This window comes from Lipophrys pholis, assembly GCF_963383615.2.
Source record: "Lipophrys pholis genome assembly, chromosome: 20".
Lineage (NCBI taxonomy): Eukaryota > Metazoa > Chordata > Actinopteri > Blenniiformes > Blenniidae > Lipophrys > Lipophrys pholis.
In genome coordinates, this window is record NC_137648.1 from 8,032,395 (window position 1) to 8,057,180 (window position 24,786).

Genomic DNA, 24,786 nt, shown 5'->3' on the forward strand with positions numbered 1-24,786 from the left:
ACTCATCAGAAAGTATTTATTCTTTACACTTACTATACTTTAATAAAAGGCCTGTTGCCTAAATTCAGCTGTTTACTTGATCTTGAGGGACAACACTGCTCTGAAGTAACACATATGCTTGTCAATATATTTGTACTTCTTTTAAATGAACGCTATTTCACCATTTTATTTCATGCTAATTTTTGGAGGATTAAAGATTTGTTTCGTAACTGTCGGCACAAAGAATTCCCTTATGCATGGCACGTATTCATTTCAAGAGAACGATACAAAAGACAAAACTCAACAAAAAATAAAGCAGAGTAGAGAAAGAGCTCATTGACTGTGACGTTTGCGACCGGGAGGTGACGTCTTTGATGAAATATCACAGATGACACAGCAGTTTCAGGGCTGCAGGACATTCCTCATCCATTTATTTTGGGAACAAAAACTGAATGGAACACTTTTTCTGTTTTATCCCATCATTTCTGTTTAATTCCATCTTTTCTGGCATGTTTCTTTCTGCTCATGCTGTTGTCCTTGTTGCTTAATGGGTAACCAGTGCCTGTCTAATCATTTCTTGGAAGTGCTGGAATATGAAATCTGAACCTCGGCTGTTACTCAAGAGTGGGTTTCCCCTTCCTCACAACATCCATTCCTATTGTATTATAAGAGAGAAAAAATGCCCGAGATGGTAAAAGCGTCTCCACACGAGTTGCAAAGTTAACCACTAAGTGTATCCACCATATTCAGGAACTGTGTTTGTTAAAGTGTGGAAAAGTATACTTACTACACTCTTCGTTCAAGAGATTTATCATTTGTTGTCATAACTCCATCTTACCACTGGAGGGTAGTGCATAGTAACACACAGTGGTGTAAGACTTCTCAAACGTCTCCCCTGAAATGAGAGACTGTTTTCTCACACATAAAAAAAAAAAAAAAGAAAAAAGTCATTTAAATCCACAGTCAGGTTCTGTGTTGGCCGGCCAGCCAGGCCTCATGTAAACCATGTGAAAGCTAGTCATAACTTCCTGTTTTCACAAACAACCATAAAATAAGCTGAGACAAGACGCACAGTTACACACAGGCACGCACACACACACACATATATAAACATACTCCTGCTGACCTAAACCAGGCCTAAATGAGCGCTGCCAGTTCCTCTCATGTGGTCTCTCTATGACGCTAGCTGGTCTGACTGCTAGATTAGTTTCTCCTCACAGCTGCTCGCAATCCCTGGGCCTGATGAAAGGCCGCCCGTCTGTCAACATGGCGACAAAGACAGAGGAGCCTCGCCACATGTGTAATTAGCATTGCTTCACAAAGATTATAGATCATCTTGGGGAGATAAATGCCTCTTGTTGTATTTGTCGATCCCAAAATAGGAAAAACTGAGAGAAGGAAACCACACAATGCGGGAAGGAGGCCATCCATGAAAGTTTTAGATGCAAAACATATTTAATTTCAATCAAAAATAGTCTTTCAGTTATTCATTGCAATAGCTTTGATTGATATGTACATGATTTGTAAGGCTGCATACATATGGCGAGGTTGTGATTTAACATCAGATTGGCATTTTGGCGTGGCACTTGCTTGGACACATTTACAACACAAAAGGTCACTCTCGTTTCACAAATACATCATGCTTCTTTGTAATATATACAAACGATCACAAGGGCAACAAATAATACATTATCTACTCTGTAAAATTATTTTAAACATTATAAACAGGCACTTTACTTCATTAAGGCTTGCACATTAAAACATAATGAAACAAAACAAACCAGTGATAAAATAGCTTATCAAATGCATAGCATTTTCCTTAGACACAAAACTGCACTTGAGATGCAATAAGGAAGAAAAAAACCCCCAAAAAAACAACAAGATCTATACGCAGGCTAACAAGCATGGCACCAAAACTGGATGTGTCTCTTTATTGAATATAGCTTCGGGTTAGATCCTGCAAACCAGAACAAAAGAGTTCACTCAGTGAAACGCTCAAAATCCTATCATCCATATTTTACAAACTTTGAGTCTGTCCTGCCAGATCTTTGTTTAACTACTTTATTGAATTTCCTACCATAAAAATATTAACAACTATTTCCACATGGTGGATATTTTGTTACCAAAAGAGAGTGTAATAATCATCAAATGTCAAGTAAAAAAAAAAAAAAAAAAAAAAAAAAGGGGGGAAGAAAATGGGATGATACAGATTCATACCTGCACTTTCTAATGATAAAAAGTAGGGAATAAAATACACACTAACTTTTTTCATATCAGATTCAAGCTGCAGGTTCCACACAATGATAAAAACAATCTGTTCTTCCAGTTTGAACTTTCAGTCCACATCCAGTTCCCAACAAAATTCCCCATCATTGTCTGGGAAGGAGGGAGTTTCCATTTGTAAAAGCCTGCAGCTTTCCAATAGAAATAGATGCCTGAGGCAAGATACAGTAACTGATGTGTGAAATGGGAAAATTTGTGTTTTTTTTTTTTTTTTTCAAAACCGATCTCATATTTTAAGAATCATTACTGTAGACTAACCAACAGAAGGCCTCATTGGTCAAATCCATGGCTGTGGAGATGATCGCTGTTGACGTACAACATTAAAACGGGGGGAAAAGGTCACTTTCCAAGTGGCCTCTCCACCATCATTTCCTGAACTGGCAGTGTCTCGTCTTGCAAGGTGCAGTGGGAAACAAAATCCCCCTGTGATCTGAGGCTGCTCTGGAAAAACGGGGCCGTCTCGTTGGCTTCTTCCTGCACCGGGCTCCCGAAGGCATCGTCCTGACCGGCCCCATCACTGCCATGAGACGTCTGGCTGACGTAGACCACGATGACGTCTCCGCTGAAGTTCATCACCTGACCACTGGAGATGAAGGTGGTGTTGTGATTCCCAGACACCTGACCTTGATGGAAAAGAGTGACATAGATAAATAGAGGAGATGAGTAAAGAGGAAGACGGGCAGAAAGGAAGTGGTACAAGCCACAGTATGTAGACACTTTCCACTACGCCCAGTGTTCGCTGGACTAGGCCAAAGCTTCAATGAAGTGCATCGGATGATGGAGGACGAGGGGATGGAATAACACCATATTTGGATCCATGCAGACGGCTATATATGTAAAGTATGGTTGTGTAAATCCTCCTATGTCCACCTACACACAAGAGCTTCCCCTATGCGTGACGCGAGTGAAGAAGGGACTAAACTTTGGCTAACCTCGGACAGCAAATGTAACAGTGGGTGTAATGACAGTGCAGCTTGACCACACGAAGGCCACGGCCTCTGAGAACGCCATCTTTTAAGAGTGTCCAGTACTTTTTAGCGTGAGAAACTCAGGGACTCTGAAGACGAGCCATTTTTCAGAGGTTTAAAAGTTTTACAGACACGGTTGAGAGAATTCCTAAAATGTGCAGTTCAACTCTTTCTGACCTCTGCCCCCATGCCACAACACCTCTCAAGAAGAGATCTAAACTTTGAGCTTTCAAGTGCGAATACTGGCGGGGGAGCCCATCTGCTGCTCGCCCAGGGATTTCAGCCTTCCAGGTGAATTAGGAAATGAACTGTGTGTGATTGTTTTGCAAGTCGCATCGCACCACATTAAGCCTGGTTCCTATTTTATCCCGTCTAGTGTCTGAATTTCCAGCCGGCAGAACGAGCCGACCCAGTGACTCACAGCTTGTCCCGTCAATATGTGCGCATGCGCGCGCACACACACAATAAATATAAGCAAACACTTAGTTGGAGGCATGTATATGCATGACCCCCCCCCCCCCACAATCTCTCACACACACACACACACACACAGACACACACACTGTGTTCCCCGTCTGAGTTTTTCCCGGAATACCAGTCTGAGAGGTCTGGCTTGAAAATATGTCATTTCACCACAACTCTGAAAACAAAGCGCCGTGGAATCTGCTTGGGTTCTTCTGTTTATCCTTTTTTAATACCACATTGATTTTTTTGGATGCCCAACAACTGCAGGGATACAGCTTTCTGACAGGAGTGAAGCTGAACTCTGGTAGAACCCCTCTCTTGTTCCCCGTCCAGAGAAACCACACTTGTATACAGTGTTCTTCAGAAATCGGCTCATTTCTCCCGGTAAGCCGACAGCTCGACTCCTCAATGGAGGTCGCTAATACTGTTAAAGTGTCCGTGAAGAAAAGCAACTCATACGGTCAAAATGATCCAGTGAGTCTCCGGCAGACAGAACTGGGGCTTTACCGCGACTGAGATGTATAAAGTACGTTTTGTGGTTAGACTTCAGTGATACTTGTGGGCCGACTTAACCATTAAACGTTTGCGAGAAGTCCATTTAATTAATCGTTATTGGTTTGTGATGGGAAATGATGTTCCCGTTAAGTCAGCAAGAGTGTAATTAAAGTAGCCAGTCATCAGTGAGAGTCAAAAAAAAAAAGTCTTCGCAAGTTGGTGTGTGTTTTTGTTGAGTGGGCAGGGTTTTAAAAGTATTACTCAAGCTGCGCACATCTTGCTTCAATTAAAGTTGTGGTCACTTTGCGAAACCCTATGGAACTCTGGGTAAACAGGAGCTTTGTACTGTTGATGGCACAGTTCACACTCAAGCACACAAAACACACACAAAGCGGTGTTTGTTAGCGTGCGGTTCTGGTGGTTCACTTGTGCATCAAATCCGTCCATATCTTTTTTTTCTCCCCCCCCCTGCTTCCTGTGTGGTCCGCCGAAAGTTGGAGATCAACTATCAATACTGGTTTTAATAAAATATATTTCTTGGAAAAACACACAAACTCCTTATTCCTATGCTGAAATCTATCCTTTGTTGCAAGTTGTGTTCAGCGTGTTCGCCTAATAACGTTCCAGCCAACCGCCGTTCTGATGTCGCTGCTTTTATAACTAACCGTAACCACTCGGTGCTTGAGGCACTGATCTAAAATGCTTCCCGGAGATTTTTCTCTTTGGCAGCACAGCACAGTCTCTGTGAGAACAATACAAGTTCAACCATGTGACGGTGAAACTTTCCATTTAGACCAATCTAAATCGCACTCTGTTATTTTTGGTGGCCAGGCCCACCTATTCTGTGGAAAGGGAGCACTGCTATGCAGTATATCAAATCGTGTATGGGTAGAGCCCTGTGGCAATACAGTGGCGACTGCCTGCACAAACAAAGCACACAGTATCCACCTGGCAAACACTCCTGCGGTCCCTCAGCCTTTGTGACAGGCCATTATCCACATAGCGCACGACCACTGTGCATTTAGCTTTCATTGACTGTGTTGAGTGGTCAAAGCATCCAGGAAATAGCCGCCTCCACAGCAACTACACTGGGCCAGGAGCACTTAAAATCTTTGGTTAAAAGGAAATTGATTCATAGATTTATGAAAGAAACTTCCTTTTATGTAATAAAACAAACAAACAAACAAACCAAAAAAAAATGGAGAAACAAAATGTATAATAACTTTTTATGGATTCACTTTTTTCCCCTTAATTTGTCTGCACTGAATATTGATCAATGACAAATATTAAAGTCTATTCATCATAAAATGTAACTTCTTAAGTCAAACAGGCAGTAATGCATCCACTTTCTTATTAACTGATGATTGACAAACAGACAAAAACAAACAAAAACTCACCTATATGCAAATTAAAGTGCCTGATTAACCTCAAACACATTGAAATACATAGGGGAAAAAAAAACCACACATGCATGGGAAGAACTTACAAAAATAATCTCCATATACATTTCAAAGCCATTTGCACAAGACAAACTGGACAGTTTTTTAAAACATGATAATTTGCACCTACCTGAGGTAAGAGTTGGTTCAGCAGCCAACTGACTGTGGAGGCTCTCCGGCGAGCACTCCAGTTCAGACTCCCCCGAGGAGAGCTTGTTTTCCCTGCTATCCCTCCAGGACGCCCCCTGACCCTGCTCTGGACCAGCCGCCTCGGAGGGTTTGTCCAGGTGGAGCTCTCCAACAGACGAAGAAGTCATTAAGGGCCTGACCAAGTTCAACGCAGAGGCCGAGCTGCTTCCTGCTGAGGAGGCGTCTGTGCTCGGCAGTCTGTGATAGCCCTCCTGTTTCACCGATGATGCGTCAGTCAGGTGAGACTTGAACTCCGGCCTCAGCTGAGCCTGGGACAGTGGCAGGCAGAGTTCGGGAGTTGGACTGGATGGAGGCGCGATGGAGGAGGTTTGGAGGAGAGGAGGCGAGAGAGAAACAAGGGATGAAACGCCCGTTTCAATCGCGGTTGAGTTGTTTTCTTTAGTCCCACCATCCTTTTCTACACCTTCTCTCCTATTCTCACTCGTATGCTCTTTGCCCCTCTCAACTCCGTCCCTGTCTCCATCTAGCCCTCCACATGAGCAGGTGCCCGGTGTCCCCGGGCTGACGGCCTGGCTGCAGTCCTCATTTTCTCCTACTTCCAGGGGCTCGCGAATGGGAATGAGGCAAACACAGGAACCCGCCATGAGCGGAGGCACGCTCCCAACCTCCTCCTCCTCCGACACCTCTTCCGGCTCTCCAGATCCTTCACTCCGATCCTCCACCACCGTCTTCCCGTTAATCCCCTCTCTCTCCGTCATTTCTTCTGCGAAGGGCAGTGAGACCTTGACTTCGGGAACAGAGGTGGGGAAGGCGCAGGTGAGGTCATCAGTGGGGCTGTGGGGTGCTTGGCAGATGAGTTTGGTCATCTCACACGGTGTAGATTTGGGGCCCCCGGGGCCTCCACCTCCAGCTCCACTATGATAAAGAGGGGCCAAAGTCTCCTAACGTGAAGAGCAATTAAAAAAAAAAGGAAATTCATGTCATTATTGGCATTTTTAGTCAGATAAACGTGTATTTAAATGTGTAAGACACAATTGTTAAATTTCCTCCCATAAATGTCAATAGATGGAGGATATCTTAATTCTACTTTACCTGTTGTATCCGGGTCCTCTTCAGATTCTGGACACAGGATCTCAGATTTACTGGATAAAAAGCAAAACAATGTGCCTTAATAGTCAGGAAAATCAGTGTAAACATTTACAAAATACTTTCAACAACAATCTGTGCTTATTTGGTATACATTTTTTAAATATGGGTATCGAATAGAATAGAAAATACTTTATTATTCCCTGAGGGAAATTCTTTAAATAGCCTATATTATATGAAAGAGCAGCTTAGTTTATGCGTAATCCGAATTCTACAGCAACTATTAATAGAAACAGAATGATGTTCAAATGATTCACATCCATTTTAAATATTTAATGCCACAAGCAGATTTTTGCTCCAAAAACAATGAGTTAATAGAGAAAATATGTGTGAAAATATCTAATATATAAGTTTAATTTGTGTCACAACATTGTTTTAAACTTTGGTTTTAGGCCAAGGCATTCATCCACAGTCGCAACATCCCAGGACGTCTCTGGTTGTAAATGCTTGTATAATTGGAACAAATGTAATGAAAACCTTCAGCGAGAGAAGAAGTTAACAACAGATTTCCACTCACCGGAGAGTAAATTCAGTTTGTCTTTGTAGCAGAAGAGGACAAGTATAATGAGAGACAGGACGGTAATGACTGACAGCACCGAAACTATAACCCAGGAAGGTGTTGCACCTGCAAGATCAACAATTATGTATTTCAGGTATGTGCACTCAGTTACTTGAATTTGGCTAAAAAAAAAAATAAAGAAAAAAGGAAAGCCAGCCAGCTTGCTACGAGTGTGTGTGTGTTTACCGGACACAGGAGGTCCACACTTTGCGTCGGACTGGGCGCTGCCGGGCTGTGTCTCACTCCTTCCCTCAGCTTTACAACTGAAAAAGAGTTCACAGAAACAAACAGTCAGGGGGAATATTTGCAGGGATTTGTTTTTTTCTTCTTCTTCTTTTATTGAAGGATTAAACCTGCCAGGTTTCCCCGATGGTTGTACAATGACCAGGGAAAAAAAGGGGGACGAAAAGAGGGGGAAAAAAAATAAAAGATTCCTTCACTCGCTCTCTCCATAGTCATCATCGCTGCAGATCTGGCCAACAGTGGAAGCTGCTGGCTGGACCAGCGTTCCAGGGGAAGTGGTGAACGTATTACTCATAACAGCTGGTCGAAGGGGAGGACGGCTACACAAATACATTTTCCCTCCTCAATATGTCAATGCTTCCAGTCTAAGAACTGAATCTATTTTATTTGTTTTTGTCTTTGTGAGGACACAAAAACAAATTAAAAATGGAGGTTCATAATACTTTAGTCCCGACAACATTTAACATGTACTCAATTGTTACCGTGGTTAAAGGATTATTGTCAGAAAAGGTGTTTTGACACATGGGTAAGACACAAAAGATGTAGTAGTTCAAGCTGGGCCGACAGGTGAGGGGACATATTACAATGAGAGAAGATGTGTTTGAGTGACATAAACACAGAGGACATTTATGTTGTGGGGACAAAAATGGTGAACCTACACCACGTTATGGGGGTTTAAATGAGGCTTCAGGTTTAAGGTGACAGTTACACAGGTTAGGATTAGCAGTTGTGGTCGTTGAGGTCAGGGTGTACGTGTGCGCCTGTACTCTTACTTGGTATATTGTTTGCACTGTTCGGTATTACTGCCAGCCGAGAAGAAGCCTTTCTTACAAGCAACACAGATCTTTCTTCCATTCGTAGAATCTGGAGTGAACACACGTCGAGTCACAACTTTGAAGGAATTATTGAGATTTAAAGAAAAGAGTGCGGTTTTAGTTCCATGGCCTCACCAGGGTCCGTCTCGAGCCCATAACCAGCGCTGCAGATGGGTATCCTCTCACAGAACTCACAGTTGATGGGATAACACTGGTGACCAGGGCGGCAGCGACATGGCTCCTCTGCCACAGGGTTTTCAGGCCGCTCCATAAAACCTTTTCCTGCAGGCCACAAAAAATAAAAAAATAAAAAAAAAGATCCATTTTGGAAATTATTTAAAATTAAGTCACAGTTAAACAGTTGTAATTTATCTCAGCTGATACTGACCTGGATCACAGAACCTCTGCTGAAGACATCGCTTCTCCTCAGTCCTGCCGGGCTGGTACTCACCAGGATTGCACTTCAAGCATTTAGTCTGGTGGGAATCGGTGCAGTCAGAAAACACACGGGAGCCTAATAACAGAATGAGATGGAGAGAGAGAAACAAGGAAGCACAGATGGGTTTAACATCCCATATTTAACCACTAATAACCTAATAAAAAGGTAAAAAAAAAAAAAAAGCACAAAGACGGTCTACAAAATAAGGTACTCCTTTCTCTTTTACATTTGTGGTTTCTTAAGAGGAGTGCACATCAGAGCGAAGAGTGTGTGAATGCATGCGTCTGTCTGTGCAATTTTAAACCAGAAAGTTCTGTTTTTACACAACCTTCCTCTTTTGATTCAGGAACTTTGTGAATGGAAATGTATTTTAGTTTTATGCTGATGTGAGTGAGTAAACCGGATGTGAAATATTCCCACACTACTTTTTATTTTGGTGTGTGTGTGTGTTCTTACCTGGGTCACACTTCTTGCAGCATCTATTGAATTTTAGATAGTGTTTATCATCACACTGCTGAGCTTTGGAGACAGCAGTCTGGAGGATGAAAAAGATTGACAAGACATGGTTAGCGGGTTGTTTTTTTTTTTTGTTTTTTTTTTGGGGGGGGGGGGGGGGCTTTGTAGAAACTGATCTTACATAATTCATTTTGGATGACAAAAACAGTTCACGTGAGGATATTTTAGGGTTTATTTAAAGTTACAATTTGCTCTATATATAAATGCTGCTCCTCTGCCAGTGCTTCACAATTTTTCCAAGATGTATATGAGCATCTTCTTCAATCCACCTCTGTAATCCACACGTGATATGTTGAGATGATGGTGAGTAATGAGAGGAAGAGCACGGTTAAAGCATTGCCAAGACGTTGCTCAGGAATTCTTTCCGCACTCTCAGAAGCACCTGACCACAGCACCCTGTGGACTTCAAACCAGCAAGACAAAGCACCGAAGTGCGCTTCTCCAAGAGGAAAAACCAACAGGGATTATTATTGTTGGTTTAAAACACTAGTTTCCAGTTATGTTTAAGCACTCCTCTAGCATTCTGTGAAATATAACCCAGGGGAGCTGTTGCACTGCATATCGAAGAGCCTTCTGTTTATTCCCACAATACTAAGTCTCCTGCTGACACTCCACAGCGTGAACAATATCAGGCAACATCCTATTGTGAGGAACATCGATGGAAGTGAACAGTGAAACATCTGTGCGTGTGTTTTAATGAAATGTGTGAAGAAAAAAAAAAAAGGTTGGCAACAGTAAGTCATGCAGGCTCACACGTACAGACTGTACACACCCTCCAGCCGCCCAAAATTAGGGGCTGTGAACTCCTCACCACAATGCTGAATGAGAGAAACTGGCTGTTATGACAGAAGCGATGCCAAGGCCACAACGCCTATTTATAAAAGTAGAAAAATACAACTTATAGGGCCGACGTTCTTCTGACCTCCAACTAACCTTCATCATCCCATTCAGCCCTTTTGAAATAGTCTTCCCCCCATGAAATTACACACCAATTCAGAAGTACATACTATAATTTACACAGTAAAGAATTGCTGGCAGTGCATTAATGCAGTTGAATTAAATAGGGTAAGGAAATTTTCTCTTCACAGGCAATTTCAGAAAGACTAATTATGAATTTGTCTGGCTGTCACAATATCAAAGGTTTTCTTTACACAAAAGACCCTCATTATGGAGATATGTTTTAATCAATTGGTCGTGCTCTCAACGCAGAATACTACTTCACAAACGCTTAATTTGGAAGGCATACCCAAGCATTTATTCTGAAAAGAAACAGTTACCTTCATACTACATCCATAAAATGTTTTTGGATACACTTACAAGCACTTTGCAGTTTGAAATTGATGTTTTTCGAGACATAACGACGAAGATGGTCAAGTTACAGAGGGTGAAATCTACTGGCATCTAGTGGTGAGTTTGCAGATTGCAACAAAATATCTACCACGTCTCTTATGAGCAACATAAACACCTCCAAGTAGCAGCAGCGTTTGGTACCAGCCAGACTCCAGTGAAGAAAGATATAAAGGCCCCATTCAATCTTAATGAAAAACACAAGTGTTCTAAAGCCGATAGTCAAAGACTAATCCGATCCATTTCTCCAAACAGGTTTCCCTTTGAATCAAGCAAAAAAGAAGGGGCCACCCAATGTTTCTCATGTCTTTCACATCCTCTCCTCTTTTCACCGTTTGTTCTTTCAGTCACTTTCTCACACGTCCACGCTAAACTGCGTTTGGTATCCGTTTCAGTCTGGTCGTCCTCCGGCAACACAACATGACTGCTGGCAAGCATTTAATTGCCTCCACTCAGACTCGCACATCAGCCAGTCTTTGTTTTAGGATCCAACCAGAGGCATAATGATGCACAGCGCTCATAACTGGGACCACAGCCCTAATGAGGACCATGTGCTGCATCAGGCCCGGGTGACAGACGGAGGGGAGGCTGCCATGTTGGAGGAGATAGAAATAAATTGGATCATTTGTTAGACAATGTTGCATCTACAGTTATTTGGATCAGGATGCACAGGAAACCAAAGGAATTGTGGGGATTTTAATTTCATTCTCATCACATCTAAAAGATCAACTCTAAAAGTATTTGGACGCACTAAATATACACAAGGAAACCAGCTGATCCACCCAATAATATCATAAGTGATAAAACACCCAATCACAAGGTCAATGTCATCTGGTGTTTGGCCTCAATACACAATTGTGGATGAAGAAAGTGTAAATAGAAGCACTGAGGGGAGAAAATACAAAGAAGTCTTAGTTGCTCTACCTCTTTTTACTAGCCGCCTCACTTTTTTGTAAACATTTCTCTGCTGTTTTGTTTATCTTTCAGCACTTGAGTTATCCCATCAAACACCAGTGTGACGCAGAGCATTCCATTCACTTTCTGAGGATGGGGGAAATTTGCATAACTGCCACGGCAGCCGAGGGCACAACGCCAAGAGAAGCACTGAGCAACTTTTAGGCCTCCAGGGGTTTTAGTGGTCCACGATAACGGGCTGTAAAACCATATTGCACAACAACCAAATCTTTGTGTAAGGTTTGCACCTGTGATTAATTGTTTCAACGCCATAAAAACAAATCCGAACAATACCTGCAGGAGATTCACAGAATTCCCTTTATTGAAGATTGTAAGAGTGGATTATTAAATGCAAATGTTCATAAAAAAAAACCTCAGCATTTAATTATATAATGACTCAGTTTAATATTCAGTGAGCTACAGTTCAAATGTTGAAAGAAAAAAAAAAAAAAAAAAAACACCCTACGGCTATAATGTTTGTTTGATCAAGATATAATGGAAATTATAACCCCCCCCTTCATCTGCATACAAAGCTCCATTGTTATGAGAGTTGTGTTGTTTTCATTGTGTTGTCTACTGCTTAAGCAGAGATAGACATAACATCTAACAGTTTTTTTTTTTGACAATGGACAAAGCGAGGTTATTGAAATATGACTTACAATAAAAGATGTGAGAATAAAACTTGCAAACAGATTCATGAAAGACAGAAAATGTGGCAAATAGATGAATGCATACATGGACAGAATAACTGGCAAATAAAAAAGTACAGGAGCCACAATTGTGGGTAGGCAAAGAAAAAGGAGTCTATTAAAAGCACCGCATTATTCATGATATTGACTTTTAGGCTCTGACCATCTTGAAGTAATTGAGTATTGCTCAATGTCATACAGACGGTTTGAAATGGATTTGGAATAGATTGGATGGAGTGGTTAAAGACCAAGAAAATGAAGGGGAATTCTTTGGGGATATTGTGAGTCAGTAATAGCAAGACCATAGTGAGAACAAAAACACAAAGCCAAAAGGTTTGCACCGTCACCTTCAAACAAAATTACATTTTTGCTTCAGCTCCCTTCACAGAAGGATTCCATCCCCATGCGCTTTATCTGTATTTGCTAAACGTTGTCACCAATAGTCAAAAAAATATATATATAACTATTTGAAGGCCTCTGAAAATAATTCTAAAAAGCTGAAAAAAGTTCCTCTCAGCCATGCCCACTCTGGATTTTCTGCATGGTAAAGCTGCACAGCAATTTCTGTGACAGCAGAAGGAAAAAAATCAGGAAAAACAAAGCGTATGTTCCAGTCACAGTCAGAACCGAGTTGGCTTACGGTAATACAGGCGGACAGGCAGTGATAGATCACTGGTGCCCTGCAGTCCCACCACTACAACCACATCTTGTAAACTGCTCCACCTGGACAGCGTTAGCTGTCCGGACAAAACAACTACTTGGACAACAACATTCAATGAACAACCCAGTTTCCCCTGCGATGGAAATTGTGTTGGTGAGGAAATTTTAGGATTTTATGTCAGATGATATTACACTGGAGAACAAGACCTTATTAAGAATTGCATCGATGCTCTGATAGGGAGGAAAGAATGTATATGGAATAAATGAAGGTAAAAGTGTTTTGTGGAAAAAAAACAACAACAAAACAAAGCATTGTTGCACGCCCAGCTTCATGACCATTTTTACATTATGATTATAACTTTTTTGATACGTTTATTTTGTGGCCACCAATATACGTCCTTGTGTGGGCCCCAGCACCTCATTTTGGGAACCGTTTCTGTTAGACTTGCTGAGGTTCTCGATGAGCCATTTGGCCCACCAGAATGTGGAGGGAGTTAACAAACCGCTGGCCAGCGGCGTTCTTGTGGTCAGAACAAGGACGAAGAGATGTCGACCCAAACAAACAATTGCAACTGTTTCCAGGCAATGCCCGTGCGTATAACGACGCCCCCCTCCGACACACACACACTTTATTCTTCTTAGAGTATGAACATATGAAAAAAAATTCTAGTTCATATTGTACGTCTACGGTGCAGCTTTACTTTATCCAGGTGTTGACTGGGATTCGCTGCCCAACAGTTTGGATAAAGCAGGTTTAAAAGTGAGGTGAAGAAAAATGTGGAAGGTGGTATCTGCATTAACCGTCTCGCTCAAACAAGCCCGACATCGTCTTTATAAGATACGACTTTTGTCATTCCCCCTAAAATGTTGCTGTGTGGCAAATCATCAATAGCAGCAACGCCTTACCTGTGCGTAAAAGACGACGAGGACGCACGTTATCCATCCGCGGAATATCCAGCTTGTGGAAAAGTTCAGCCTCATCTCTGCAGATGTACGAACACAAACTTCTTGCGGCAAACTTTTCTGTCTTTGCCAACTTGAAATGCTCGGATCCACTTTCCCCCAAACTCGTGTCTAAAACCCTTTACTGGATGTCGCCTCTTCTACTCGCGTGCGTAAAAGTGGCAGAGCCTCCACACGTCTCACAGGGCATTCTTGCGCCTTCATTCCCGGTCTATGCAGCCGCAGATCCCATCTCCTCTATCCTCTCATCTTCCTTCTGCTTTCACCCACGCGTTGTGTGGAGGGAGCTGCATGCATCAGCTTGTAAAAAACCAAGTTGATTGAGGGAGGGAGGAAGGGAGGGGACTCCTCCCACGTTGACATGTGTAAAGAAGAAAAGTTCATCCCCTTCTCGGCCCTCATCTCTCTGATTCACCGATCTGTCTTCCTGGAGGAAAAACGTGTGCGCATGTCAAAGATTTCGTGTCTTTTGTTGCCAGTGATGCACAATAAGACAATCACAGTGAGGAAAATCTAAATTGTGATGTGTTAAATTTCCGAGATTGTCTTTACTCTGACCCAGATTTGTCATGTGTCAAAAGCGCCACATGGCATGTGGCGCTTTTGACGTTACTGATCATACTTGGCTGGCTGTGATGTGACCTCACACCAAAGATGAGCTCATGTCGCCGTTTCGCACATTAACCTACATACAAGGAGGCAAAGCATGTGGACACTCAGAGATTTCACTTCCTCAATGAGCCATTGATCATGGGAGTCGGTAGGATGGACAGTGAACACGGTTCCTGGAGCGTGGGTCCTGGAAAGCCCATTATCATGTCCACAATCTAGAAAAGTTATTTCGGAGTCGACTGCCTCCAGGAAATACTACTGCAGTTATCTGCTCCCAGGAAAAAAAATTTTGGAAAAGAAAAAAAATTTTGGAAAAAAAAAAAATAACCCTCTCTAAATTTGCATGGCAGATTGGACCCAGCCTATTTTGGCATGCCAAGAGAGGGAAGGTCTGAGTTTGGGCAATATGTTCTCTTCAAGTTGACAGTTATGCAAATATCAAGTCAATGGGTAGACCCTGGGTGGGAAAGGGCCGACATGAGCATGAGGCAGGAGAAACACCCCAAAGGGGATGGTAATTAAAGAAAAGCAGACAGAACTGGATTAAATCAAATTACTTACTCAGACATTTATGTCAATGTGCAGCATTTCCTTGATGTTTCCATTAAATAAAGAATACAGTGACAAGCATGTTTTGATGTGTGTATAAAGTTACTAAAGGGGTTCTCACTCTCCCACTCTTGCTGAGAAAAGCCGTTTTGTGGTGGGGCCTCTGCAGCGTCCACAGTAGCAAATAAAATCTGACTCTTTCAGCAATTAAAAACCTCAGGTCGACTCTGAACAGAACCCCGGACCGATCACCTCTGGACAACAATAGTAAATTGGCTTCACAGAGAAAATTAGACCCAAAGTTCAAACACACTTAACAATGTGGCGTGATTCGGTGCGTGAACGTGGAGCCCCGCTGCAAGCGAACGCCACGCTGCTTTACAAGCGCTACACTTCTAATGACCCGGGTCAGAGCGCGGGCTGTGCGGGTTGTGTTGCTTAGCATCACTTACAACAAGTCAAAGTTCACAAAGTGGGCCTACTTCAGACAACTCATATACACAAAAATGCACACCAACACACGCTATAAGGCGTGGAGTGGTTTTGATTAATGGGAAACACACTCGTTCCATTCAGCAAACCAGCCGCAGCCTGTTTTGGTACCAAGACTTTGGGGGAAGCTTCAAGGGTTCAAGGGCAATACTTGAACACGGTTAAAAGTACACTGGGCAGAAAGAAAAAAAAAAATAAAAATCATGCATGCACATGGACTTCAAATACACATAGGAGAGGTTGGAATAATAACGTTAAAAGTCAGCCACCATGTTCCGGTGGTTTGAGGACTGGATCTGCATTGCTTCTGCTCCCTTTGGAAACAGATGTGATCTGTGAGTCACTTAAGGCACCAATGTGAGTAAGAGCTCCCGGCTCATGCCGTTTCTTCATACAAACAAAATGCCAGTGGAACTTTGATGGACAACACGGGATAAAGCTGCACGTATCCACACAATGGGAGTGGTTTTGACACACAGAAACACATAGTATCCACACATATCTGTACATACAAATACCTATAGGCAGACACTCGGCTACGCCCACAGAGTCATGAAATGTGAAGCCGTGTCTCCTCCAGTTTCACGCCAATTATTTGTCCACCTGGCCGGTTATCAGTGATGGTGGTTGAATATTAGCTTGAATATGCAAATACCCCTCTTTACAACAACGCGTTAACTTTTATCGTGTCCAGAAAGTAAACGGAAAAGGCTAAACAGGCATGCATGACCTATTTCTGCATACATCACAGATCAATGAATTCGATAAGGACGGTCTAAATCAGCACTGACAAGCTGCAGGTTCATTGTCTTAAGATCCTCTGGAGATTGAGACAAATGGTCTACTTTCAATCATTTAGTCCAAAGGGTTCCCTGCTCTTGATCCTCAGCCATATTTTATAGCTGGAGAACCAAAGATAATGTTATCTTGACGGCAGATCTCTGCTTTTATTTCTGTGTTTTTTTGGGGGGGGGGGTTGAAGTTGGAGGTAGGGAATGTCCCATAAGTTGGACTTTGTCTCGTTGTAGTAAGCAGACAATAAGCCACATCAAAGGACTGCCCGCGAAGGCCAGAGACAGTAGGAGTGTGTTTTACAGCCTTCAAGCACCTGTCGGTGGTTTGAGCTGCGAGTCAGATAAAAGAGAGTCTGACAATATGCAGGGAATTCAATGAAGCTTCCATAAGTACACAACTGACCTCCATCTTTTATTACACCAGGACACAAATTTCAAATATACACAATGAGTACCTTTCTCTTCAGTTCAGGGTATGATACAGTTATTTACTATTTTCAGGCTTATTCAAAAAGAGCAACAACGACAACAACAAAAACGGAACCAAAAATTACCCACTTCAGAAAAGAAAAAGAATGATCAGAGACAAGATGCAATGGACAGAGAAAGAATAATCAAAATCAGTGTTCTCTTTAACTTCACATTGCCAAAAGACGACCAAAAAAAAAAGAAAAAAGAAATCATTGACAGTAGTGATAATTATGTATAAGACTCAGATTTAAAACAAAACATATAGATTTATAATAAAACAACAAACAAAACAAAAAGTGAAGTGCAAATTTCTTTGGAAGTTGGAATAAAGTATATGCTTTTTCTTCATTAAGACATAAATAAATTATAAAATAGAAGCTATCAAAACAAAAACAAAAGACCAACTTTAAAGAAATAAAGGCATGACAGTTTTTTTTTTTCTTTTTTTCTTCGTTTTAATAGATTCAAGTAGGCGATACTTCGGAGCCGTACAGACACACTGTACAAGGCATTCTGAATGGACACACAGCGACTCTTGTGGTTTGAACCATCAGCACGTTTTGCAAGTCAATGCAACCGTTATAGAAACGTATGGTCCACAAACTGTGGCTATTAAAATAGTAAATGAAATCCTGCAGGCTGTGCTGGGATTTGTGATTACTAAAGACGAGTGAAGCTCTTCTTAAATGAGAAGTACTGCACCGAAAATAAGAAAAAAAAAAAAAAAAAACTAAGTCTGTGATTCTCTCGAGTCCAAAAAGTGTCCCGGTAACAAGTTCCTTGTTATCAGTTTGGGGTAAATCTGGATGTTGTTGAGTTTCATCTCCGTCCTCCCCTCTTTCGAAATGACTCTGTTAACACTAACTCACTGAAGCAAATCCCTCGTCCTTGACAATGTTGTCACGATTACGAATCAAGGAGGGGGAAAATGAGCCGAGGGAGAGACCTCACGAGCTCTCACTGCAAAAGAAAACACTCCAGTTCTCCGTTAAATGGCAGAAAATCCTGCCGACGTGGGGATCTGAAACCCTCACTACCTGACATTGCTTAAACGACAAAGTGGACTTTCCTTCACTTTCGGCAGAGCCGATGCCTCGTTTCCAGTAAAACTAAATGCTCAGAAAGACGGCAAGGGTTTGTTTGTCAGTTGGTTGCAGTCCCTGTCGGGCCACTCAGTGTCGATCACTTCTTTCTCTGGAAGACGTTGGCCAGCATGGCGCCAGAGGTGGTCAGCTGACCCATCTTGCTCAGGAACTTGGTCTTTGCATCCTCGCCAACCAAACTGGATGCGATAGACATGGAGCTAAAGAGAAGCATGGATTATAGTTTGGATTAGAATCACGACAGAGGAGAAAAGCCGACGGTCTTCATTCTCGGAGCTTCTCTGGAGAAGAAGCAAAGTTTGCCGTCACAGCCTCCCCTGATTTTTTTTTTTTACAGTTCAACGGCTTCACAAGTTCCTCTTTTGAGTAATTTAGGACTGCAGCGGATTAGAGCGCCGCAGTGCAACAGAAAGACAAACATCAATTAACACCAACACAGTGTCAGTGGATTGAGGAAGTTCAGAATCTCAAATGTTTTTTTTTTTTTTAGATCAACTTGAGAATTTCTTATCAAATCGCTTCACTTTGTACGGCACGATGCCTCAGATCGATGTCAGTCAGTAGGACTTGGAGAAAGCCAAATCTTTCCGAAGAGGAGTTTATATAATTCAGCAGAACTGAGCCAGGAAACTTCAATATTACATCATAGTAACAAAGAGTTTCTTTGGGGGGAAAAAAAAAAACATAAAAAAAACTACAATCAAGGCTACATTCTCACAAGCCAAAACTCCTCAAAAGATGTGTGCTGTGAAAATAACAGCCTGAGTCATCAGTTATAGTGAGAAAAATCGAAGCCGGACCGGAGTGAAAGAGGAACTCGGATCTCCCAGCATGAGAATTTCACTGCAAGCTTTAAGGAAACACGCCCAAAAACTGGGCACAATGCAGACCAAAGCACACTTCTTCTATCTATCTATCAAATATTATTTTTCCAATGAGCCCCTAACAACTTTTAAGATAGAAAAAAAACCACCCAAACATTATTTAAAGAACCTTCATAAACTGGCTGCTATACAAGCTTCAATAAAACAAGCTCATGTTTCTCCTCTCTGGTTTTATAAAGACACGAGTGTAACTCCAACACTCTGTTTTTCTCTTTCCTTCGCTGTGAAATGACCTCTCTCTCTCTCGCTCCTTTTCCCGGATTAGGTTCCTGAAAATTAGTCCTAATCTTTTCAGAATGGGCTCTGAGAAGTGTTGATGTGGACGTGTGATGGCTCTCACCCTTGAGCGTCTGACATCCCTCTGTTTTCCACCTTGATTTCACACTCCTTGATCATCGAGCTGAGAATCACCTGTGAATGACAGATCAAATTGATCATCGCCTCTGACTGACTAAGCGACCTTTAGAACACTTCTTTGCGACATCCTCTGATGGACCTGAAATAATTCCAATATGTGAACTTCGCGTGCGAAGCTTTCAGACAGAGCCGATATACCGTGAGCAAGGGAGTCAGCTGATCATTAGTCATGTTGGGAAAATATTCACAAGAAATACATGACGTGCGATTGCGCGACACCAATAAATATGGAGGAGGAGTATGTATGAGTGTGTCTGAAAAAGAGATAAAGAGCCAAATTCCGAGGCGTTAACGGGGAATCGATCGGAAAAAAATCCTGCCAATGCAGATTGTGTGTGAATGCATGAATTTAAAGTCCGTCAATGTGTGTTTTCTAAGTGGAATCCAGCCGGTATGTTTGATTATGTTTTGCGTGCGTCTTTCCGACCTCGTGTTCAGGAGAGAGTTGCTCCATGTCGGCACGCAAGCACCTGAGACCCGGTAGGAAGTGGTTGACCATCACCTCCTCAGAAATGACTGCGCGGAACGTTAAGGGCCGGGAACTGAAAAACTTAAGCTGCAGGTAAAACGAAATGCCGGTTGTGCTGAGGGGCCGAGCCACTGCAGGGGAGAGTGTATTAAAAGTCACACAATAGAAATCAAGGCCTTGGACTTTCTCCGACCACTTTCAGAAAGCCAAACAAGGATGTCAATTTTGAAGCTTTAAAAACAACATGGCATTGAGTTGCTTTAATCGCACAAGCCAACGGGAAATAATGAAATGTACAAATTAAGTATACCTAATTCAATATCGCAAACTAAACAAAACCACTTGAGCACGTGACAGTATCTCTCCTTTTGCATGTTTAACGTAGGAAAGGCAAGATAGCTAAAGGATAAACTAAAGTATCTTCAAGGCCAAACAGTTACCGAAACAGACAGCGATTCCAGGAATTACTTTTTAAAACCAACTTTATAAAGTGAAGTTTTACTGAAGGCACACCCAACCCATCTCCCATCTGCTACCAAATTAGATTGACACAAAGTGTTTGGTCAAAGGCTGCATGTGTTCCGTCACCTGCCAAAGCCTGCGGTGTTCCGGCGGACATGCAGTGAACACATCTGTATTTTTAGAGAGTGGGAACGTACAGTTTGAGAGCTCGTCACACTGATTACAAGAGAAAGAAGTTGCAGTAGGAGGTAAGGCCTCTGAGGTTAGGGCTATACCTCCTGGACACTACTGCACTGTGAAATCACAGCCTGACAAAAATCCACAGGAATGAACCTCAAGACCAGCTGTCCTCGGGCTGTGTGCAATGTGTGCTGGAGCTGGGTGGAGTACCGTTGATTGAGGTGGGATGAAGCAAAGACAGGAAAAAGGGGGTGTGAGAAGTAGTAAATAGAGAAAGAATCACAGAAGTGACGGAGGACAGAGACGGGACAGAGGTACCGTAAACCTGAGTCCTGCCCTGGGAACCTCTTCCTGAGAAGTGGAGTCGATGTTCGGTTCCTCCTCTCAGCCGCTTTCTCCCTCTCTCATCCTTTCCTTTGCTTAACCAACCCTGTAATTATCTCTAGCCCCAAAATGGAGGCAGCTTATTTTTTCCTTTCTCCTTCTGCCAAATGACAGGCGAACTCTGCCAATGCACACAGTGAGCCGTACACTGAGGCACCGGGGCCACGCTGCTCTGAACCGGCACACGATCATGCAGGCGAGTTCAGGAGCACGTCTGACCCGTTGCGCCAACAGTATTCCCACTGACTCACTGTTACGATAACTAACCCCGAACCCCAGCCATGCTCGACACAGACTTCTAGTAAGTCTTTTGGAAAGTAGTCACAAAAACATGAGTGGGACAAGCTGTTGTAGTTTACCACACCCCCCCCATTTTGGTTTATGAACAGTTCCTTAGATTTCAAATAACAACTCTAATAAAGAAGGTAAATGGAGGAGTAATGGCCCCCGGCCTCTTTGACATTTGACCGCGAGCGAACGAAGGATACAGCAGCAGGAGAGGGCGCTGTAGGCCTCAAACAGCTGGGTGGCGACGTCGATCCTCTTGCTTTCCACTGCCTGGCTGTTGTTAGCCAGCGCCAGCTTGTGAAGGTGTGGCAGCACAACTGGAGCCGTACAAAAAAAGAAGTGAAAATGTTAGTGCGTCATAAAAAAAATCGCCGTGTTTTTCTTGTGTCTTTTTTTTTTTTTTTACATACACTCGTCTCTGAAGCGTGGCTCCGCGTTGGGCCCGACTCTTCCAAACGTCCTGATGATCTCCATGTGCAAAGAGTGCTGATCCTGGTACTGCGGGTCTTCCAGGAATGACGCCAGCTGCATTTTGACCCGCTCCAGCAGCTACACAAGCAACGTTTAAAAAAAAAAAAAAAAAAAAAAAAAAGTATTTCACAGTTATTCGTACAGTGACGTGTGCAGTTTTGACCCCTCTTACCTCTTTTTGTGTCACAGTCTCCATGATGGTACCGAAGGCAGGTATAGTGGAGATCCGCACTGAGCTACAAACAGCAGGGAAGCAAAACAATGCTTTGACCATCGACAGTCACATTAAAGCTCTCTCAGGTTTTTCTCCACACGGTGCATTAGCGTGTTTACGCCCGAGTCAAATATTATTTGCAGGTTGCTCTTTGATCTCTCTACAAATGCCAAATGTGTGAATCATCACATTGGCTTACAGGGCGCATCATCAGCAGGCTTTCGGACGGCTTAAACAAGACGGGTACCGATTTAAACAAAGACCAAAATTGAGTCCTTGGACACATTTTCTTATTGCAGCGGCACTTTTAGTAACGAGCAAGCATTTAGACTGAAAGCCGCAGAATAGCAGGACCATTACATTTGACACATGTTCTAAGTTTGCTTTAAATATAGTGATTACATAGTAATGACACGCTGGTGACCACAGTGATGATGGAAGTGGTTACCGTACTGCCAGGTCAAGCTCTGCATCCTGTCTAACTTATTACACGAACAGGCGCAGTAAATTTCCTAACTAAACAAACCGTCAGGATTAACTTCATAACTAATAAATGCTTCATAAACGGCTGGAAACTGGACTTTACAAACTGAAATGTATCACGATTCTGACAGTAATCATCTTTGTTTAGCCTGATACGCCATGACCCATCGAAAAAAATGAAGTAATACCACAGAACATCTTTATTTTCATAGATTATGTAAGAGACATGGCAACAATTTGCAAATAATATTTGACCCAAACCCAACTGGAACACACAATAAATCCATAATTAATGTTTGCCTCGTTCTAATTCATGTCTTGACTTCACATATTCACCATATAATTACTGATCTGAGCTACAATTTCAACAAACAGAAAACTGGGCGAAGAACAACTTTGTGCAAGTTTTTAGTTGCAATGCTGTTAAAAAAACAAAAAAAAAATGCTATGATTTATATAATTGCTTTAAGCAATGTTAATGGGATGCATTAGAGCAATGTTAGATAATCATTCCAGGATCAGATGGTTAAGAACAGACTGAGATCATTTTTGGCAAAAAGAATACTGAAGGATAAAATAGTATCTGCCGTGCATAAAGGATATTTTTTCATGTACTGAGGAACTTTTTTTTTTTTTTTTTACACATATGTGTGAATAATATCAAGCCAAAACATACATGAAGATTTCAAACTTTGAGTGTTGTTCCCATTAACGTCTAAATAGGGAATAATGAGATGAAACGGGCTACATTCCCACAGAGAAGTGTTTGATTTCACTGTCAGTTACAATCAAGACACAGCTAAGGGCCTTGACTCTAATTTGTCTGTTATAAACACTGTATTAAACTCAGGACACGGGACTGAGTGAGGGTTGATTTAAGTATTGACCCAAATTTAAATGTTTAATCAGTCACTGTGGGTCACTGGCTACAGATTAGAGTAATTATTGACAGGACAGAGGGGAAAGGAGGCCAGAGTTTTCAGTCTGTGCTTCATTAACCAGCACAAGAAAAAGATTATCACATCAGTTCAATATTTTAGACTTTTTTTTTTTTTTAATTTGTTATTTTTATGGCCTATTGAGCAAAGACACCGTTTCAAACTGTAAGGATGCAGCCCACAAAATGACAATGTTTACAGAGAGGTTTTCTTGTTTCAGTTGACTCACAATTCAGGCCCACTGCACAGAGTTATAAGGGCTGGAGCCGCCCGGCGATCTACTAATGCTTCACTCATGCCTCGGAGAACCAACTGCAAACCCATCACACGGCAGGATGAGAGAGGGAGAAGTACGGTGGGAGGGGACGGGGACAGAAGGAGAGAGGGAAGTATAGGAGAGAGAGAGAGAGAGAGAGAGAGAGAGAGAGAGAGAGAGAGAGAGAGAGAGAGAGAGAGAGAGAGAGAGATCAAGAGAGACAGAGAGAGGATAAACTGAGGAAGACAGGGTGAAAATAGCCAACTACTAGCTGCTGGCGAGTCGGTCAGTTGGAGGGAGGGACCTCGTTCAACGGTGTCAAGTTGGGAGGAAGGAGGAGAAGGAGGAGGGTGATATGGGGGTAACAGATGAACATGCTGTCACATGCGGGCAACGTGCAAGCGCCGGACTGACAGGAGACCGCTTGATGTGGTCGACTGATGAGGAGATGAGAGCTGGCATGAATTAGTGTTGCTTGTTGATGCGGACATGCAGAGTGTTAGTGTTACCGGTGGTTTTGTGCCCAAGAACCACCCCCGTGGCACAGCCTGAACCCAAACAGGAGCGTCTCCAGACTCAAAACGTCAAGTCAATTCATACCAAATTTGCTCAAAATAGTTGTAATTTCCGTTATGGATTTGCCTCGAGAGCTCCTGAGAGGTGCAGGCTCGTTCAAGTGTGATAGTTCTCAGGCGGCAAAGAGAAGGGGGGAGAGAGACGCGGCGCGGTTTACTGTTGTTGTTGTTGTTGTTGTCGTCAACTTACATTTCAGGGTCGGAGGACAGTGTGATGAGAGCCGGCACCACTCTCTGAGCTACCAGCGTCTCATTCACCCCCTTCACCAGCAGCTGATCGGATTGGACAGAGCCAGCCGTGATGTCACAGAGGCGGGCAGGGCATTGGGACAAGAGCGAGCAACACCGCCAATAGATAGAGAGAAAAGAAAGGGAGAAAGAAAAAAAGAAAAAAAAAATCCAAAAAAGCAAAATAGAGAAAGGGGGGGGAAAAAAAGATAGGAAGAAAGTGATATACAATGACAAGAACCGTAGCTGCAAGGCACGGACTGGCACTGCATGTATCAAGCAAGTGTGTGTGCATACGGATTCACGCACTCACACACATAGTACACACACACACACACACACACACACACACACACACACACACACACACACACACACACACACACACACACACACACACACACAC

At 42.6% G+C, this 24,786-nt stretch overlaps 2 protein-coding genes across 7 annotated transcripts in view; both read right to left on the reverse strand.

Annotated features, from left to right (window-relative positions):
* Positions 1-1,419: 1,419 nt before the first annotated feature.
* On the reverse strand, positions 1,420-14,537 carry tnfrsf11a (tumor necrosis factor receptor superfamily, member 11a, NFKB activator). Of its 2 annotated transcripts, none has more exons than XM_080489346.1 (10): positions 14,054-14,537; positions 9,438-9,516; positions 8,931-9,056; positions 8,678-8,824; positions 8,501-8,591; positions 7,671-7,747; positions 7,443-7,550; positions 6,872-6,921; positions 5,760-6,720; positions 1,420-2,885 (listed from the first exon to the last, which is right to left on the reverse strand). In XM_080489346.1, the coding sequence occupies exons 1-10, from the start codon at positions 14,126-14,128 to the stop codon at positions 2,602-2,604; spliced, it is 1,998 nt and encodes a 665-aa protein (XP_080345472.1). In that variant the 5' UTR covers positions 14,129-14,537; the 3' UTR covers positions 1,420-2,601. The 2 variants fall into 2 exon arrangements, with proteins under 2 accessions (XP_080345472.1, XP_080345473.1); XM_080489347.1 differs by having other exon boundaries at positions 1,426-2,880; positions 14,054-14,390.
* Positions 14,538-16,945: 2,408 nt separating this feature from the next.
* The window catches only part of relch (RAB11 binding and LisH domain, coiled-coil and HEAT repeat containing), a 30,952-nt gene continuing 23,111 nt past the window's right edge, over positions 16,946-24,786 (reverse strand). For 4 of the 5 annotated variants that reach the window (XM_080489012.1, XM_080489010.1, XM_080489009.1 and 1 more), the window contains 7 exons: positions 24,343-24,425; positions 21,859-21,922; positions 21,626-21,764; positions 21,416-21,532; positions 19,860-19,948; positions 19,356-19,426; positions 16,946-18,331 (listed from right to left, as the gene is read on the reverse strand). In XM_080489012.1, the coding sequence (XP_080345138.1) occupies positions 18,211-18,331; positions 19,356-19,426; positions 19,860-19,948; positions 21,416-21,532; positions 21,626-21,764; positions 21,859-21,922; positions 24,343-24,425 (684 nt within the window). In that variant the 3' untranslated portion in view covers positions 16,946-18,210. Of the gene's footprint in view, positions 18,332-19,355; positions 19,427-19,859; positions 19,949-21,415; positions 21,533-21,625; positions 21,765-21,858; positions 21,923-23,550; positions 23,634-24,342; positions 24,426-24,786 lie in introns of all 5 variants that reach the window. The other variant, XM_080489011.1, reaches the window with a different exon arrangement.

Coding starts and splice junctions, on each gene's coding strand:
- tnfrsf11a (XM_080489346.1), bottom strand. CDS start 14,128: ATGAGGCTGAACTTTTCCACAAGCTGGATATTCCGCGGATGGATAACG. Junction 7,551..7,670: donor GTGTGGACCTCCTGTGTCCG/GTAAACACACAC, acceptor TTGATCTTGCAG/GTGCAACACCTTCCTGGGTT. Junction 6,721..6,871: donor AGAGGACCCGGATACAACAG/GTAAAGTAGAAT, acceptor TCTTCACGTTAG/GAGACTTTGGCCCCTCTTTA.